This window comes from Silurus aristotelis (assembly GCF_946808225.1).
Source record: "Silurus aristotelis genome assembly, chromosome: 11".
Classification (NCBI taxonomy): Eukaryota; Metazoa; Chordata; class Actinopteri; order Siluriformes; family Siluridae; genus Silurus; species Silurus aristotelis.
In genome coordinates this window covers 14,769,673-14,789,395 of record NC_139584.1, presented here as the reverse complement: position 1 = coordinate 14,789,395, position 19,723 = coordinate 14,769,673, and the positions used below count along the sequence as shown (strand labels likewise).

Here is a 19,723-nt window from a genome sequence, read left to right as displayed (position 1 = left end):
ATTCTGTCACCCGCAGGGTTTTGATGGACAGCTAGATGTTTTCCAGAATGCCTTTTTTTTCCTCACCAGCAGACATGCTTTCAACCTGTTTTTTTTTTCTTTTTTCTATCATGCCTGGTGTGTGTGTGTGTGTGTGTGTGTGTGTGTGTGTGTGTGTGTGTGTGTGTGTGTGTGTGTGTGTGTGTGTGTGTGTGTGTGTGCTTCTGTTGGCTAACACTCTTTATGCTCTGTGAAGAATGACCTTGCCCCGAGGGTGCTGTAGTGTATCTATATGCAGACGTATCAGGACTTCTGCCACAAGAGATATTACCCTGCTGAGGCCAGTTATATAAAATGTGACTCTCTGGTACTTAGGCCCTACAGCAGTCAGTGTGTAAATCCACAGACCTTTAATACTTTTATACTTATTCGCTGGTAGTTTGACATTCATAAAAACATTGCTTGCTCATACTGTATATAGAGTTCCTGAGATATTTCCAACCGTACTGTTAGTACCTCTGATAAGCTGTAATACATATTCTGACTATAAAGCATATAGCTCTTCTCTAAGCACTTTACCAGGTCATCCAGATCCACAGCCTGTATGGGGAGTATTGCTTGCAAGGTGAGACTCTACCCTGAACTGGTCCATTGCAGAATCAAAACATTTTTAAATAACCATTTTTTGGGGAAATTGAATACCATTTGTAGATCTGATTTAAACCTGTAGGGCACACAAGCGCACAGAATATACTGTATAGCTGAGGTGTACTTACTTTCCAGTAGTATTTTAGAGTGCCTTAAAGAGGCCTTTAGATCATGTTGCATTTGTGTATTTTCTGTATAACAATAAGGTAATTGTTTCTACTCCACTCCTCAGTAGTTGTTTCCATAGAAACATTGCTGTGCAGATTAGTTTAACTTAGGAATTTAAGGCTTGGAAGGTGCTTGTCATAAATGGGAATAATTGTGCTGGTGATTTTGAAGTCACAACTATAACTTACTGTATAGTATAAGGACATTTGTGGGCAATAATGCATGTGGTGTTCACCCCACTTTTATCCAACCATGTGGGGATAAGATAAGATAAGACAAATATTATTGATTCCAACACTAAAAATCTGCTAAAATATATGAAATATGAAAAGTGCATATAGAAAGAAAGAAGCTGATTCTCTCTTACAGCAGACAAGGCATTGCTGTTATTTTCTTACATTTCAGTTATGCATTTATAATGAATTTGAACCTTTATAGCCTTGTTTTACTATACACATTTCAAAATCAAATCAGTGGGCTGTGTCTTTTGGTGAATATTTTACTAAAAAACAAGGGCTTTGTTTAACATGGTTCAGAGTAATTCAACTAACCAGAAAGAAACCGTTGCCTTAATTTGAACTATCTTGTTCCTTCTGTCTGCCTGAGATGGAGTTTCTAACAGCTCTGGTTTGTGATTTGTAGCTCACAGTCGGCTTTGGGTAGTTAACTGCTTGAGAGTTTCAGACTCTCTGTTCAGTAGTGTCTGGTCACGTTAAATTTGAATTTTTGTAGGTTATGGATATTTTGTAAATAAAAAAAAGAAAAGCCCAACGGTTATATTGTGAATGTTCAACTAAAAATAAGAGTTTGTATGAATATGTAATATGGTTGCTTCTTTTTTTTTTTTTTTTTTTTTTTTTTTTACAGCTTTTGTTGTCATGTCTGTCTTGTAGAGTGCTAGCTGCCATAAACAAGGTGGTTATGCTGCATGCATTTTTACCAGTTTTACTGGAATGTTAAAGGAAGGACTTTCTCTTCCATAGCAAAGAAAAAAACTTTTGTTACTGCAGGGCATTGTTTCTTTCTCTTCCAGCTTTTGAGTTTCAACTTAAATTGAACTGTTCATAGACAATGCAAAGTGTAGTCCATAGTTATCAGAATCTTGCCGGTAAAAATCAATCAACAATAAAATAAAAAGAAGATGATGAGTATCACAGTTTTCTAGTTCAAGAATAAGACAATATAGAAATGTGTCTATTATTTATCCTATATATACAGTGAGGAAAATAAGTATTTGAACACCCTGCTATTTTGCAAGTTCTCCCACTTAGAAATCATGAAGGGGTCTGAAATTGTCATCGTAGGAGCATGTCCACTGTGAGAGACATAATCTAAAATAAAAAATCCAGAAATCACAATATATGATTTTTAAACTATTTATTTCTATGATACAGCTGCAAATAAGTATTCGGACACCTGTCTATTAGCTAGAATTCTGACCCTCAAAGACCTGTTAGTCTGCCTTTAAAATGTCCACCTCCACTACATTTATTATCCTTAATTAGATGCACCTGTTTGAGGTCGTTAGCTGCATAAAGACACCTGTCCACCCCATACAATCTGTAAGAATCCAACTACTAACATGGCCAAGACCAAAGAGCTGTCCAAAGACACTAGAGACAAAATTGTACACCTCCACAAGGCTGGAAAGGGCTACGGGGAAATTGCCAAGCAGCTTGGTGAAAAAAGGTCCACTTTTGGAGCAATCATTAGAAAATGGAAGAAGCTAAACATGACTGTCAATCTCCCTCGGACTGGGGCTCCATGCAAGAACTCACCTCGTGGGGTCTCAATGATCCTAAGGAAGGTGAGAAATCAGCCCAGAACTACACGGGAGGAGCTGGTCAATGACCTGAAAAGAGCTGGGACCACCGTTTCCAAGGTTACTGTTGGTAATACACTAAGACGTCATGGTTTGAAATCATGCATGGCACGGAAGGTTCCCCTGCTTAAACCAGCACATGTCCAGGCACGTCTTAAGTTTGCCAATGACCATTTGGATGATCCAGAGGAGCCATGGGAGAAAGTCATGTGGTCAGATGAGACCAAAATAGAACTTTTGGGTCATAATTTTCCTAAACGTGTTTGGAGGAAGAAGAATGATGAGTACCATCCCAAGAACACCATCCCTACTGTGAAGCATGGGGGTGGTAGCATCATGCTTTGGGGGTGTTTTTCTGCACATGGCACAGGGCGACTGCACTGTATTAAGGAGAGGATGACCGGGGCCATTTATTGCGAGATTTTGGGGAACAACCTCCTTCCCTCAGTTAGAGCATTGAAGATGGGTCAAGGTTGGGTCTTCCAACATGACAATGACCCAAAGCACACAGCCAGGATAACCAAGGCGTGGCTCTGTAAGAAGCATATCAAGGTTCTGGCATGGCCTAGCCAGTCTCCAGACATTAACCCAATAGAGAAACTTTGGAGGGAGCTCAAACTCCGTGTTTCTCAGCGACAGGCCAAACCTGAAACCTGAAACCTGACTGATCTAGAGAAGATCTGTGTGGAGGAGTGGGCCAAAATCCCCCCTGCAGTGTGTGCAAACCTGGTGAAAAACTACAGGAAACGTTTGACCTCTGTAATTGCAAACAAAGGCTACTGTACCAAATATTAACATTGACTTTCTCAGGTGTTCAAATACTTATTTGCAGCTGTATCATACAAATAAATAGTTAAAAAATCATACATGGTGATTTCTGGATATTTTATTTTTAGATTATGTCTCTCACAGTGGACATGCACCTACGATGACAATTTCAGACCCCTCCATGATTTCTAAGTGGGGGAACTTGCAAAATAGCAGGGTGTTCAAATACTTATTTTCCTCACTGTATATATATATATATATATATATATATATATATATATATATATATATATATATATATATATATATATGGGGAAATGGGGAGCTTTAACAAAAACACAGAGCAAAAAAACATTAAATAACCCTAATTAAATAGTCCTCCTACCCGAAAAACAGACAGAGCAATGCAGGGACGAATAAATCAGATTCCAAAACTGATTCCAATTATCCTAAACTTAAATTCAGAGCTAAAAAGGCATAAACAGAGTCAAAAGAAAAGATTCAAGCTAAAACGGTAATTAGAGCTACAGAAGGCAGGAGCTTCCGGAAGTAGAGTCAGAGAATTAGCCGACCCGGTAGTAATTTTGTCAGAAAAACGCAGGGACGGACAGGGAGTTGGGAGTGGGAACCGGCAAGGGAGGGAACCAGTGAATTACACGGGAAACAGACAAGATTACTGTCAGCAACACAGGGGTGAAGGAACAGGGTCATCTGTGCATCCTTAAATTCAGTGTGGGAAAACCATGGCAACCTGGATGTGTCTATCCCTTCTTGTTCCCTATCCCTACACGTTACTTATACCTTTTGTTATCCATAAAGACAATATTAAATTATTAATGAATTATTACTTGAATATCTCTCACATTGTACACCTTAATATTTTAAAGAAGAGTGATTAATAAGCAGTGTTTAACCAGAATTACAAATGAGTTGCATTGCATTATTTCAGCAGCCACATTTCACAGTAATTACAACAATATTAATATTAATATGTTATAGTTTTTCACAGTATTTTAGGACTTCCTACCAGCACATCACTGCATAGGATATAGTCTTTGTCAGTTTCATTGTCTTACCAGTCATTTTTAAGCTGTTTGTTTACATATTTATACACTGCAAAAGGGATTTTGATTTTGATTACATTAAAATTTTAAAAATACAGTCACAAACAGAATTAACATCAGTAGTAGCAGTACAGGACACTTTATGATTTTTTTAATTCAACTTGAGTAAATAGTAATAAATGCTCTCAACATTATAGAGAGTTTTACCTGGAATCCAATGGGGACTTGAAAAATGTGAAAGATAATTAATATTTTACAAAAAGCTATGTTAACTGGAGCTCATCCAGATCTTAATATTACAAATAGTGGATAATGAGTATGTAATACAATCAAAGAGAATACATTAATGTGTCAGTTTGTTGCTGTTTAATTAAAATTTTGAACATCATATACAATTGCCACGGTATTTCAAGACATTAAGACAAGTTCACATAGCTAGACATCAGTTAAACAATGTTAAGTTCCTAGTACTGAACATTTTGTCACATTAAATAATACTTAAAATGTATATGAAAAATTAGGTTAGTCATCAATTATTAGATTAAGTTTTATTTATAAAAAAAATGTTTACTTTTAATTGTTTACTAATTTTTATTTGATCATATTTCAATGAGGGTTTTCTTTACATATTTCTTAAATATTGTGTTGTCATTTAACAAAGTAAAACATTTAATTATTGACAATATACAGTGTTCTGTTAGGAAAGGTTGATGTAACCTTTACAGAAGAAGTCTCGGGTGTCAGCGCTTTGTGACAGTCAGTAAGTTCTTCGTCATGGGAGACTGCTCAGAACAGAGGATTTTGTGCTTTGTGGTTTCTTTGTTCTCTTCAATTTTTTGTCATATTCAATTCAACACAGAGAAAAAAGACAGGCTCACAAGGGAATTTGGGTTCCTACAACTAATGAGCATGTATTATTCCTTACTATACATCCTCATTAATACTAAATAATTAAGCAAAATTTACACAATCACCATTCTTAATATACTTAGGTTTATTTTTAGCAATATTAGCAATTATTTTTTAATATATAAAATATTGCTTTAATTATTTTGTCCTTATTGTAAAGTGTTACCAAAAAAGTAATGTGTAAAATAAACTGTATATTAAACAGCATTGTATTTGTTTTGGTTTTTTCAGAGTGGAGTGAGCGGTCTGACAAATTTGCTGGAATTCACTGATAATGGCACGAACCCCAACATCTTTTTTGAAATCCTGGGGACAAACTATGGAGAGGACCGTGGCCGTGGAGTCAGCAGGGTAAGAACCGTATAAACAAACTGATCAATTTGGTCTCAGTTAGAACTCGAATGTTCTGATATTATCTCTCGTTTCAAAGTGGGTTGCTGCTGCATTGTTCGTTTCAATGACTGAAATATTCTTAGTTGATGATTAAAGCAGTGTAATTAGGGCCATAGTGCAGGTGCAGGTTATATATCCAGATATATCAAGATTGCCCTGTTTATTTGTCTTGTGTATGGAGAAATCAGTGTCATTTTAGGCAAACGTAATGCAAAACCGTAACAATATTTTTTTAATAATGAATGCTTTCTATCTGCTGTTTTCCCTTTAATTGCCTTCGTTGTATTTTAGTGTAGTTGCTTAGGTGAATGTTAGCTCTCATCTGTCTGTGGTTTCCCTGGGGCTTACAGATCCATCACTCAGCACAGTTCAGCTTTCAGGGACCTGCAGTATATTGCTTATAAAAGTTCCCCTTGTGTTAGATTTTTTTTCCCACCACGAAGCCTATTGGATATTATATGTCCGAGCACTCATTAAAGAAAACAATGTTATTTTTAGCACATTCCCATCAAGTTTGATTGATGAACCAACAGCCAGTAACATGACAGAACTACGCTCTATAAAGTGCATGTCATTGTCAAAAGTTGCTTGGGATGCCATTTCAAGAGTGTTCGTGGGCTAAATTTAGCAGCACTCATTAAGATCACGGTGACAACATTGAAGACTGGAAGCCTCCAGCACTTTGTGGATTAAGAGTAAAATGTCACTGAAAAAGCATGGCTTGCTATAAAAAATCTACCCAATTTGACGGCTTTATTACTACTTTCTCAGCTTTAGTGATTTTATATGTTATACTGGATGGTGTCATGAGCATTTTCAACCCTGTCCTATTGCTGCTATGGGTCAAATCACAGGTAAAATTACTATTGCTTCAAGTCCCATTACTGCAGTAGTCGCTTTCATATAGTACTCCTACTGTGTTCCTTTTGCTGAAATAAATTGGCAGTCTGATCCAGATCTCCAACTATAATTTAATCCTGATGGCTTAGACATGGAAGAAGCAATGATGAAGGTAAATGAGTCACCACTGCTCAGACTTCAATGCATAATAATTCCTCTGCCTAACAGTCCTGTCATAGCAATGTTCCCAATGTTTGCCATCTTGGTTACACTGCAGCTTTTGTAAGAATAGCAAATATAAATGACATGAAGCACTAAATTGTTTTGAGCACATTATTACAGTTAATTATACTGGTTGTGTTCCGAAACCATCAAACTGTGCTTGTAATCTAATAAAATAAAACTATATTGCAGGATAATAAAAAATGCTCCTTGCATGAGCATCACATTAAAAAACTGACAGTCAGAAAAAAGGAGTCAGATGAGGCTGGTACATGATTGTAAGTCAGCAGTTGGCCATGCAGGAGGGCTGTGCCATGGATTCTTCCATTGTCATTGGCCGAAAAGGTGCATCCTTCTTTTGAGCTCGCAACTTCCTAACACATGAGAGCATTAGATGCCACTATGCACCGATAAAATTGTCTGATCTCATTACAGATAATTGTTCTCTAACAAAACTAGAACCGTACCACACATCCAGAGGATAAAATGAATATTTTAACTACAAAGTAATTACATTAAGCAAGATTTCTTAATGAGGGAAAGATAATTGGTTTTGAAGGGATCAAATACAAGTGTTAAGGCGCTTCCTTCTCCCTGCCACTGCTTGAGGTCCATTCGGAATACCAAGTGGTAAAGAACATGAATATTAGAATGTGTAATGTGTATGCAATTTACTGTGTAGTAAAACAAACTGGTTGATCAGTAATTTGTCACAGTTCATTCTTTCATATTAATTAAGTGTTGTATTCTAGTCAAAGTTGAGGTGTATTTGGATTCCATGTAGTTAAATATCTTAAAATATTTTGAGTTGGGTGGAGAAAATGCACTCTGAATGGGACACCAGTCTATCACAAGACTTCATGTAAACCCACAGGCATTCATGTACACCTAGAGGTAATTTAGAAAAAATGAACCTGCTGGCATGTTTTTTTGGAAAGGAGAAAAAAAAAATCAGCACAGACAGTAATCTGAGTTCAGGATTGAACCAGGGACCCTAGAGCTAAGAAGCAGCAATACTGCTGCATTACCATGCCTCCTTGTCTGCATTAATAAGACCAAAATTAATTCACTAAAGCTGTATTAGGATATCCAGTCTAACCTCAGAGTCTATTCAGAGTTTTCACAGACCACAATAAAATTTGTGGCACAAAGAATTATTGCATGTTTGAAAGTTTATGAAGCCACTTCCAACTCAAAGTGAAGAGCAGCGCTGGATGAAGTATACTCAAGTGGATGTACACAAACCTTTCTTAAATATGTTCCCAGTAAAGGCACTTCTTTTATGTTTTTGCTTAAGAAAAATGCTAAACTACTAAAAATCTAAATTAAGCAATAAAAGTAAAAGTACTTTATTATTAGAGCTATATTTGATTAATTTATGCAATTTATTGTTCCATTCTCCTGCACACCATACCTTTTTTTAAGCAGAGATTTCTGTTTATTAAAGGCACACACCTACGTACCCTTACTTCACACAAACTCTCAGCAGAAACATGAGGTTATTCTTCCTGTGTCAGGTTCTCATTTAACACAGTATGTGTATTTCACAAATTGGAAATTCTCTGCCAACGTTCAGATACTTGAAAAATGTACTCAAATACAGTAAAGAAGCAAAACATACTTACTGTCCATCACTGGCCAGGGAGTCCAATAGAGCAAAAATGGTTCTAATCTCTAAGTGAGAAGAATGGCATTATTTTTGCCCCTGTCATTCAGAATGACACATGGATATCTGTGAAGTTCAAAAAAGTGGTGGTCACTGTCGTCCAAGGCCAAAAGTTTGCCCTGTAATGTCGTATGAGCAGCAGATCATTAAATGTAGTGGCAGAATTTCCTGTCATAAAAAAAGCATGTGATTTGTTTGAAGGCCCATTTCAGAATGCTTTATAGTGTAGCGTTATTGGAAACTGAGGTAACCAGCTATTTTTAGCTTCGAGTTAAAGATGGAATGATAATGACATGTTTTAAGTGATAGCTGGATTACCTTGTTACAACCGTAGCTCATGTTTCATGCTTATTGACATGCTGAGAATTGTTGCATGTGTTTATGCTGTTCTGTGTAACAAATGACCTTGGAGTTGGGTTGGTTCTATGACTAATGCCATTTCCTTTAACACCTTCATTTAAAAAATAAATAAATAAATCAAAACAATCCCTTTTATGAGATGTGTGCCTAGTAGAGGTTTGAGCAAAACTTTAATTTCACCTGAATGTCATCTTAAGGTGAATATCTTAGAGGCTGATTTCTTTACTTAGCCATTATTCCTCTGTGTTATTACACTCGTGCATGTTACTATCTAAATTTTCCACAATTTCTTTTTTTTATATTGTCTGGCCTGTATTTTGGCAGCTGGAACAATTTACATTAAGCTGACCTGTGGTTAGTTAAGATGTGCAGTTGTTTAGTTGATTTATCATTATTTTTAAAATAGCATTTTATCAGTTGGACTTTTTGCCGAATATTAAGTCCTGAATAGTTAAAGCTTGTGTGCTGACCAAGTGAAGGTTGTCGAAATTTTCATATTAACTATGCGAGAACTGCATGGTGGAAAGGAGGTCCCTGTGGGTACGTTTCTCTATTTCCCCCAATTTTCCATTTCATTAGGTAGATTCAGGTGTTCTTTTAGAAGAGCTGCCTTTGCCCACAGGGACAGAGGGAGAGAGACTCATTGATTTGTCCTGCTTCAGAGGCTTTTTCTCTCTGCACTATTCGCCTTGACAACTCCCAGTAGATTGCTGATGTGTTAAATGTCCTGGGCTTCTCATGCTCAGCTGCAGTCTCTTCTCAATTTACCAGTTTGTCACAAAGACATTTTCTAACGGACTTGTGACACAGATGTTTTTCTAATATTGTTAGTTGAATTGAATGGACATTCGAAAGAGACAGGAAGAGACCTGGCTAACTTTAAATCTATGCTAAATCTATACTGTATTTAATTCTTTGTTGTCAAGTTAAATGCTCGTAGTAAGGAATGAAGAAGAAAATGGTGCACATTGTTATTCAGATCCCAGACAGAGTGACAGGCAGAAGCACTGCTCAGAGAGATGTGTGTGATGTTTGAGTGTAGAGTGAAGTTTGCTAAGAGAAGTGTTTAAATTATGTGTGATCTCGACCTTGAATATAAGTGAATACTTGTTCTTAAGCTTTATCTTCCTTGTTTGGTTGCCAACCCGTTTTTTATCATTGCATTATTAAACATATTTGTGCTCAGCATATGTGGGATGTTCACAAATTTCCAGCTAGCTTCATTCTGATAACCCAGACAAAGCTCTGTGTATTGTCATTGATGCCCACAGCAACAAGTCCCCTCCTTATTTTTTTTCAAAGAAACTCTACAGATTTAGAAAAGGTAGTGTCTAATAAAATCACCAGTAATAATGCAGTTCTTAAATCCAACTGCACCAATACTGTGTTTGAACAACTTGTCCCATACTATATTTATCTTGTGTTCAGTTTGTTCAGAGATCAACTACAAATAACCAAATACAACTTAATAAATAAATATGTACTATGTTCAGATTACTTCTTCAAGTATACAATATATTGCTTTTTTTTGACATATGCTGCATGCTTGTGTTTGTAACCTGCAGTGATAAAACATCTTCAGCTCCCTTAAGGTCAAGCATCCTTTGAAGGATTTCAGTCCTCAAGTCATAAATTTTAGTCTACCCATGGGCTAGAAATCTCTTTGGTGTTATGAATCTTCAGCTCTGTGGCCAGAGGAGATCCCTACTTTATTTTGAGATGCTTCTGTATTATTTATTTATGGTGTTGTTCCATGGATCTGTGTGAGAGCAAGAGGGAGTAGTGGAGTTAAATAGTGCACTGCATCTGGAGGTAGCGTAAAAACATACACATCAAAATACAGAGGGAGGGGGAGAGAGAGAGAGGGGGGGGGGGTCATCCTTTTTTTTCTTTACAGATGCAGAGTGCTTATTTCCAGTTGTCTGCCCTGGTATCTCAAATACCTTCTCATTTCTTTCCATCTGTATGTCCATTTGGAGAACTTAAACTGTACCTAAACATTGTTGCAGTTCAAGTACAAGTCCAAGTACAGTACTTCATGTGAACGACATTTCCTTAAGAGTGGCTTCTTAATAATGCACCCTGATATTGCAAAAATTATTCAAGAATAGTTGGATATAGTAGGCACAAGTGTTCAAGGTATTGATTTCACCTTCAAAACTAGCTTGCTGTACTTGATGATTTTTTTTTATTATTCAGTCAGGATTATGGCCAATTAAATCAAGGGTCATGCCACTTGCCAGTGGGCTAGCTAGATAATTTTATATCTAACCACCATTTTACTTAAATGAAGGACGGATATTATCAGACAGCGATGGTGGTCCAAAAAAGTGTGTGCAGGTGTGTGTGTGCCCCTACAGAATTACAGGATGTAAAGCTGGGGATTACAGCGGGTATTTCCTCTCTGGCTCCCCATGGCCATGTTGCACAGCTCCACTCATTCTCCATTCCAATCTTCCTACAGGAAGAGGATTAACATGACTTCCTGCATTCAGCACTATATCACCTCTCCGCACCCTGGTGCTCAGAATATATAAGTGCTTTCTGTCCATCAGCCTGTCTTCATCAATCCTTCATTCAGGTGCTGTCTCTTTTGCTCATTTTTTGCTTTGTATTTACATTTGTTACATATTATCCCAATGTTATATTTCATATCCATTTTAAGAACTGCTTGCTTTATAATTATTTAAATGAAACCCTGTCAAATATGTAGACATATGACAGAAACACAACATCTTACCAAATGCCACAATAAGCCAAAAGACTAGTCCTTTTTAATGTTTTCTGGCTCTGACAGAGTCATTTAATAAAAACAGTAGAAACCAAATTCTGAAACCATTACAAAAGTCAGTTAAGCAGGTAATTAAAAAAAAATCTTTAGTCAATCCAGAACCCCAAATACAGATTCTAGAAATAATCAGCTCTCCTTGCGCCAAAATATTGGTTCTATTTATGTGCTTATTATCAAGCACTTGATGGGCTGCATCAGGTGTGGCATGTATTAATATTTGTATTTTGATAAACTATGAACGCCGTGGCAAACATGATCTCTGCTGAGGTGTGTGGATTGGTTGCAGTTGTTAAAATACTGTTCATTGTTTTAAAAAAAAGTGTGAGATAATTGAACAGAATTTCCAGTTGTGTCTCCATACTTACTTACTGTGCACCTACTGTACCACTTGGCACTAGCAAACCTTTACTAAAAACAGCTAAACATTTGTATACCATGCTTGTGTAATTGTCATACCTAATTTGCAAATAATATTAATAAAAAAATTTTGTTTGTTTTTAATATTATTGCTGTGTTGATTGGCATTGTTGCTGAAAGCATGGTTCCTTGTTGTGCACAAACATAGAAATTACATGGCTACCTGTTGCTTTACTGTTTGTTTATTGCAATTAAAGGGTTACACTTTTTTTCTCTCTCACAATCTTGTTTACCTTTCCAGTCAGTCGCTCTTTATATCTATCTCTCTATGTCTGTTTCTTTGTTTCTTTGTTTTGTCTTTCTCACTCTCTTACTTATTCTCGTGGCTTCGGTGTCTCACTGTTATCCACATGATCGCTTCAAGCTTTCTGTAGTCGCTTTGCAATTCTTTAACCTTGATGAAGCGATCGGGATGAGCTTGCGTGTTCTTGTCTGAGTTCCTATGAAAGGGCATATGCAGGTGTAAATGTGAGAAGTGCTTTCAACCGACCAGCGGAAAAACAGAAGTAAGGTGCAAACAGGTGTCTTTAGGCCAAAAGAGATTTTAAATATCTCTGAGAATCGTGCTCAGACAAAAAACATTGTCTTGTCTGCAATTACGTTTTTCATCTCGAAGTGATAGCTCTAAGCCTGCTTTTGTACTCAGATATTAACATACTAGCTTTTTTCCCCAGGTTGCCGATTTTTATTTTATTTTTTACAACTGACGAAGCACAGTTCTTTAAAATTATGGCAAAAAAAAAATCAAATATTACCTGATTGTTTCTCTGGCCAAAGCAAAACAATAACAAACATATTTACACATAATAAAAGTTTAACTGTAAAACGGGCACATGAAAACCACAGGCACTAAATACCGACCAAATGCTAGTTTAAACTATTTAAGCAAATTAACCAAAATCAGTTTTATTGAGAATTGAACAGGAAATACAATAAACGTGTATTGGTGAGACTGGGATCTTGAGACACTACACCGCACAAATGATTTTTGGGAAAAGAATACTATGAATATACAAAGTCAAATAAAGTGAAAAGTGAAACATTTTTTCTTCTTTTTTTTATTTTTTTTTTTATTTTATTTTTTTTTATACATTACTATTGGGGTGAGGTGCAGGATTCCAGTGTAGTTAAAAAAAAAGGACAAGGGTATATAAAGCAGTAATGCAAGAGTAATGCAAGTAAATTATTTTTCACCTCTGTACATAATTCAATAAAAATATACAAATTATTTAAAAAAGTTTAGAATTATAGATTTATTGTGCATGATATTGTTTCTGGGATATGCAGGCAACAAGGGAAATTGCTGGCTACAATACCGCTATGTTACCACCATCTTCGTAGATTAGATCAAATGTGCCTGTTTTTATGGATAACTGTCATTTTCTTTCCAACACTATGTAGGAAAAACATTGTTTTTATCAAGGTAGAAAAACAGGGGAATAGATGACAGGAAGGCAGTTGAGATTTGAATATTTTTATTGAGTCATTTTCCAGATCTGAATCTGTGACAAAAATGTTGTGTGATGATGTAGTACCAAAATATGTGTTCTGACGTAAGATGAATGAATGTCTGGTTATTTCTGCTGTCTATGTTTTACGTTTCATCAAAGTACAAAGAAATATTAGATTTTATCAAATAAGTTTCCTTTCATTTAGTCAAACATGCTCAACATCAGAGAAAGTTCTAAGAGTTTTTTGCAAACAAATAGCATAAAACGATAATGTGAACAAATTAACGTAATATTTTTTTAAAGACGCACAGTATTTTGTTCTTTCATTTAATCAGTTTAAATTGTGAAGAATTGTTAGAATTGCATTTGAATTCCTGAACCTAGCCAAACCATACAATGTTTGATTTGCATGATCTTGTAAACTGAATCATATAAAAATAATCGATTCAAATAAACACTATGTTAATCAGTTGGACAGTTACAGATACATTTATTCCACTGTGATGAAATTTTGTATTTATTGTATTTTCCACATTTTAACAAAGTTGACGTTAATTTGTGCTTTGTGATTAAACCGTTTGTTTAAATTGATGTCCTGTAATACTCAGAAAGGAAAAGGCAAGTGTCGTTCGGATTTTTTTAATAACACCAAATACAAATTGACACAAAAAATAGGTCAGAAGCAGCCATTGTTTTGTTGATTTGAAATGAAGCGATAAGGTAAACAGAAGTCAACACTTACTGTATTAGCAAAAGTAGCAAACAAGAACATCATAGAACAGAGTCACAAGGCATGCATACTGTACTTCATGTCATATGTGTGTGTGTGTGTGTGTGTGTGTGTGTGTGTGTGTGTGTGTGTGTGTGTGTGTGTGTGTGTGTGTGTGTGTGTGTGTGTGTGTGTGTCGGTAGTCATATTTGTAGGCCATAATGATTGCTGGGAACTACCTGGAGTTTCCAGCAGACTAAGATCAGAGAATGCATAAAGAGTTTTAGATTATTTGTGTCAGATAATTATTGTTTAAATACGTCATAAAAAGAAAAAAGTAAACATACTGATATTCCTTGATTAATGTATTGTGGCCCCATATCAGACCCCAATGTCATTGTTACATTGTTTTCAATGTTGAGGCTAATATGGCCTGTAAGCTTCAGCATGTAATCTGTCTCCCATGAAAAGACATTTAACAACACTGACATTGAAATATTTAGGAGCAACACATTATCTGCAGCTAGGCATTTTGGTTCACTAGACACTTTTCTCTCCACTTTGCTCTTTATGACCTACTGTACATGCTTTATGTGCTTGGGTCTTTTATGACTGCATTAAGCTTTCCCCAGTGCTCTTTGTGTTTGGCCTTACAAATTGTGTAAAGAGAAAAGGCATGGGATGAGACCCTACAATATTCTTCTGTGGCTTCTGCTATCTCTCTTTTTCTCTCTTACCCGTTCACTGTCACTAGCCTAGTGCTTTTCTCTCAGTGCATTACAAATGACTAAATTCCCAAAATGGCTGAAATTCACTTAACAAAATTATATAATACGGTCCAGCCTCAACATGGCTTTTGATGTGGAAAAAAAAAACACATTTAGACGTCTGTTTTGTATTTGAATATCTGTCTTTCTGTCTTTTTTTTTTTAACAACTAGGGGGATGCATTAGCAGAGTTGAATTGCATTGTCATTCTCCCAGGGATATGAAAACAGAATAGTTTAAGAGATGGTATAAAAAGTTTTGAGATTAATGGTGCTAACTGGTGTTATTCTGACCACATTGCGGAAATCCAACGCAAATTGCAGGTGTTTAAAATGCTTCGAAAAGAAGACTTTCAGGACATATTCCAGTAGTGGCAGGAACATTGGGGGGACTATTTTAAAGGTAATAGTGTGTAAACATGGATAAATAAAGTGCTTTTTTGTAAACAGAGCTAGTCCTGAAACTTTTTCATACCACCTCTTACAACTGTGTAGGTCAAATAGCCTTCTTATATTATTATGAAAGAACTTATAACAACAGGGTGCACTGTTAGAGCAAAATAATCAACCACAGGGCGGTGAGGATGGGTAATTACTGCCCCTGAGTATACAGTAGCAACAGCAAATGTACCAGTGATTACAATTTTTAATTGATAGAGGAACTACATTAACAGTATTTAAAGTAGATATTGTACCCTGAATAAAATTGTAATTAGTTATTTTATTTAGTAATTTACAGTATTTTATAGTAGCTATAAGTAGTTGTTGCCTAACTAACACCGTCTCTCTCTCTCTCTCTCTCTCTCTCTCTCTCTCTCTCTCTCTCTCTCTCTCTCTCTCTCTCTCAAGGTTATAAAGTAAAAAAAAATACTATGTAAATTACTTCTTTCATGGAAAAAGCTTGACAAATGAATGATTATATACTTTTCTTACTACAACAAAATACATTTGCCCAGAATAGAGTAAGCACTTTAATATAAATTTATGGTTTGAATTTCAGCCAAATTACAAGAGCTGTTCTTAAAAATATTAATACATTCCTTCTGATTTGAGAACACTTGCAGGTATGCATGTTTTGTTTCTATTTATTTGTGCCAAAAGGAACATATTTACCTTTTAACGCTGCTCTCAAAGACTTAATCCCAAATGCAGAACAGAAGCAAGCATAAATATAATTAATATAAATAATAGCAAGCACAAGTCTACTAAGACTATGTCAATTGTCAATGTTATGTTTACAGTTCAGGATAGAACATAGATAGAAGATACTTTCTTGTAAAATGCAACAATGATGTTTAAATTACATCATGCTGAGCTCCATAGACAATTCTGACGACTAAAACAGACAAAAAGTCTCAAATATTTTTTTGTGAGAACCTTCTATTGATTAATGCATACATAATTATAAATTGTTCTTGTGGTTAACCCTAACACCCCCCACACACACACACACACACACACACACACACACACACACACACACACACACACACACACACACACACACACACACACACACACACACACAGACAATCTAATCTTAAATTGTGCTTTTCAAATTTGCTGTCTGTTCAGCAACTCAATTCATTTATCCATGGTATTGCATTACAATGGTCCATTCTTACTGCAATTTGTCTAGAGGTTTTCATTAAGCTTTGTTTATTGTGTTGCACATAAAAGAAAACATGATCTTGTTTTGATTTACCCAGCATGTCATATAGCCTAGTTTAGTTTTGGTTTATGATTAATTTCTAAATACATAAATATATTTTTCCCTATATAATTTTAATGCATGTTATTTTAGATTGATTTGACATTCCCTCATAACCATTTATTACAATTTATTTCAACATTTACCATAAAAGTCAATCAGTGTCAATATGGCAAAAATCTAATGTTAAAAACCTAAAATTATGACTGGCATACGCTGGTTCCGCATTTGTTGTTGGTTCTTGTACACTCAATTTTTGATACTGATGTTAATTCTAAATCTCATAACAAACCTGAATTTGCCTTTTTTATCTCACTTTTTGAGAAACTGTCCAATGAAGAAAAGACACTTACCAATTTAAACACAGCAGGGCTCAATTTTGTTAAATGTTTTTTAATTTTTTATACATTCTTTGCATGAGTTTTTGATCAAAGGTCTGCCAATAGCCCAAACACGCACTGTTAATTCTCCCCCAAAGATGATTAATCATTTTATTGTTATTACACAGTTGTTCATTTGTCTCAGCTCTGTGTCATTTGCTTTTAGCAATGTCTCTTAGCTGACTCTGTGCATAACATCCATTAAAAATTACACATGCTAATATTAATTGACTTTGTATTCAATTCATGGTTAGATTCATTATTTGTTAGTCCTTATCTCAAATGCATGTTTAAATTTAATATGCCATTTTTAATTATGCAAATATTCAATTATGTCGCTCTTTGCAATTATTTTCATCAAATATTTGTCAGCTTGTATTATTGTATTATATGAGCTTTAACACATCAACTTGCATCAGAATTGTCAATAAGTATATATTGTAGATAATAAAGTAGATATTGTACCCTGAATAAAATTGTAATTAGTTATTTTATTTAGTAATTTACAGTATTTCATAGTAGCTACAAGTAGTTGTTCCCTAACTAACATCGTCTCTCTCTCTCTCTCTCTCTCTCTCTCTCTCTCTCTCTCTCTCTCTCTCTCTCTCTCTCTTCTCTCTCTCTCTCTCTCTCTCTCTCTCTCTCTCTCTCTCTCTCTCTCTTTCTCTCTCTCTTTATCTCAAAGTTATAAAGTATAAAATATACTATGTAAATTACTTCTTTCATGGAAAAAGCTTGACAAATGAATGATTATATACTTTTCTTACTACAACAAAATACATTTGCCCAGAATAGAGTAAGCACTTTAATATAAATTATTGGTTTGAATTTCAGCCAAATTACAAGAGCTGTTCTTAAAAATATTAATACATTCCTTCTGATTTGAGAACACTTGCAGGTATGCATGTTTTGTTTCTATTTATTTGTGCCAAAAGGAACATATTTACCTTTTAACGCTGCTCTCAAAGACTTAATCCCAAATGAAGAACAGAAGCAAGCATAAATATAATTAATATAAATAATAGCAAGCACAAGTCTACTAAGACTATGTCAATTGTCAATGTTATATTGACAGTTCAGGATAGAACATAGATAGAAGATACTTTCTTGTAAAATGCAATAATGATGTTTTGATGAATTGTTTTGATGAATTGTCAATAAGTATTGAAATAAAGATGTCAAAGTATGATCTATTTACAGTGTAACAGGTAAGTTTATATAGTAAATAGGTTTTAACATGAAATATTTTTTTCTTACTAGGTAAAGCTCAGGCAAGCTTCTTTAAAATGAAAAGCAGATAAAAATCAATTGCGTTTTAATCTACATAGTTCCACGGTAGACCTGTAGATACTGCCATTTTAATGTTGTTAAATGGAACATCAGTAAGTGACCCACATGGTCTTCAGGCTGAACCCAAACAGGCTATTTAAAAAAAAAGAAAATTACAAAAATAAATCTAATTAATGTCACAAATAAAGAAATTGATTAGCATTTATTTAGTCATGTATTTTTCTCTTTGCCTTGGGTAGAATATTTGTTTACTTATGTACAAACAAATGAAAACAAAATTACAAATCCAGAAACAGTGACAAAGATTTAAAACATTAAACACTATAGAACATAAACCTGCACAAAAACTTGTAGTATATGAAACCAAAGTGAACGGACAGCAAACATGGCAGACAAAAAAAAATCTTTGGGGAAGGAGGAATTAAACTTAGAGAACAGAGGATAGTGAAGAAAAAAAGGAACTGCTATCACTGTTTTTATGAAGATCTAAATGTAAAAATCTGAATTTGTATTGAAAAAAAAATATTGTTTGTGACAGGTGAATATTGTTAGAGTACATGATAAATAAAAACTAAATCATAAAATCACTCATTACGTTTAATATCATGTTACAGATATAAATACATGCCATGGAAAACATGATAACTAGAATAATTGGGTGCAGTGTGTAGAATCATGTCTAAGGACGTGTCTAATTTGTAGAACTTGTGAATGGTGTTTGTTTCTGTTAATTCTGTTTTCCTCTTTACCAACTGACACATGTGTAAATGGCAAGTCAAACTAATTATTGGATTTGGATTATATGGTTCATGGTTATTTTTCCAAGTTCAGAGCCTCCATCCCCACCCACCTGGTTCAGTAACAAGAGTTAGAGGCAATTCAGTGATAACTACAGGGTGTTGAACACGGAGGCCATACAACATATTTCTTTTTTCCTGTACTTAGCTCATCTCCATTATGAATTTCGAATGTAGAGTGATTTTTCTTTCCTTGAGCTGAAACTTATCCCTGCTGTCACATGCAGGGACTGTTAAAATATTCATGACCTGGTGCTCTAGGGAGACTGAGATTGAAGCCGCATGCGATGAAGAAGCTAGCTTGTTGCTATGGCAATTAAACACTTGGTCATACGACTGGGCGAACCGTAGCTATCGGCTCGAGCAGGCAGCGTTTTGCTTTGTCAGCGTGTCATTACCATGGATAGAGGCATAAAGTCCTTGAGCTCTAGGGCTATGTTTACAGGGTGCCCGAGGCACCACGTTAGTGACATGAAGCACACTCTCTGGCTGCAATTTGATAGCAGTCTGAAACCCCCACAAAGTTAGTATAAGCAAGTCATTGATTTGGCATGCTCAGGTACAATATTGAT

The 19,723-nt window shown here is 35.3% G+C and overlaps 1 protein-coding gene and 1 long non-coding RNA gene across 5 annotated transcripts in view; one reads left to right on the top strand and one right to left on the bottom strand.

The window, feature by feature from the left end:
• LOC310732916 overlaps positions 1 to 19,723 on the bottom strand; it is a 302,995-nt gene that overhangs the window by 7,055 nt on the left and 276,217 nt on the right. The window lies entirely within an intron of this gene.
• Positions 1 to 19,723, top strand: part of grid2 (glutamate receptor, ionotropic, delta 2) — a 469,599-nt gene that overhangs the window by 328,804 nt on the left and 121,072 nt on the right. For all 4 annotated transcript variants that reach the window (XR_014535572.1, XR_014535573.1, XM_083553625.1 and 1 more), the window contains exon 8: positions 5,590 to 5,709. Coding sequence is in view for 2 of the 4 variants with exons in the window: in XM_083553625.1 (XP_083409751.1) it covers positions 5,590 to 5,709 (120 nt within the window). In the remaining 2 variants the exon portion in view is untranslated. The remainder of the gene's footprint in view (positions 1 to 5,589; positions 5,710 to 19,723) is intronic.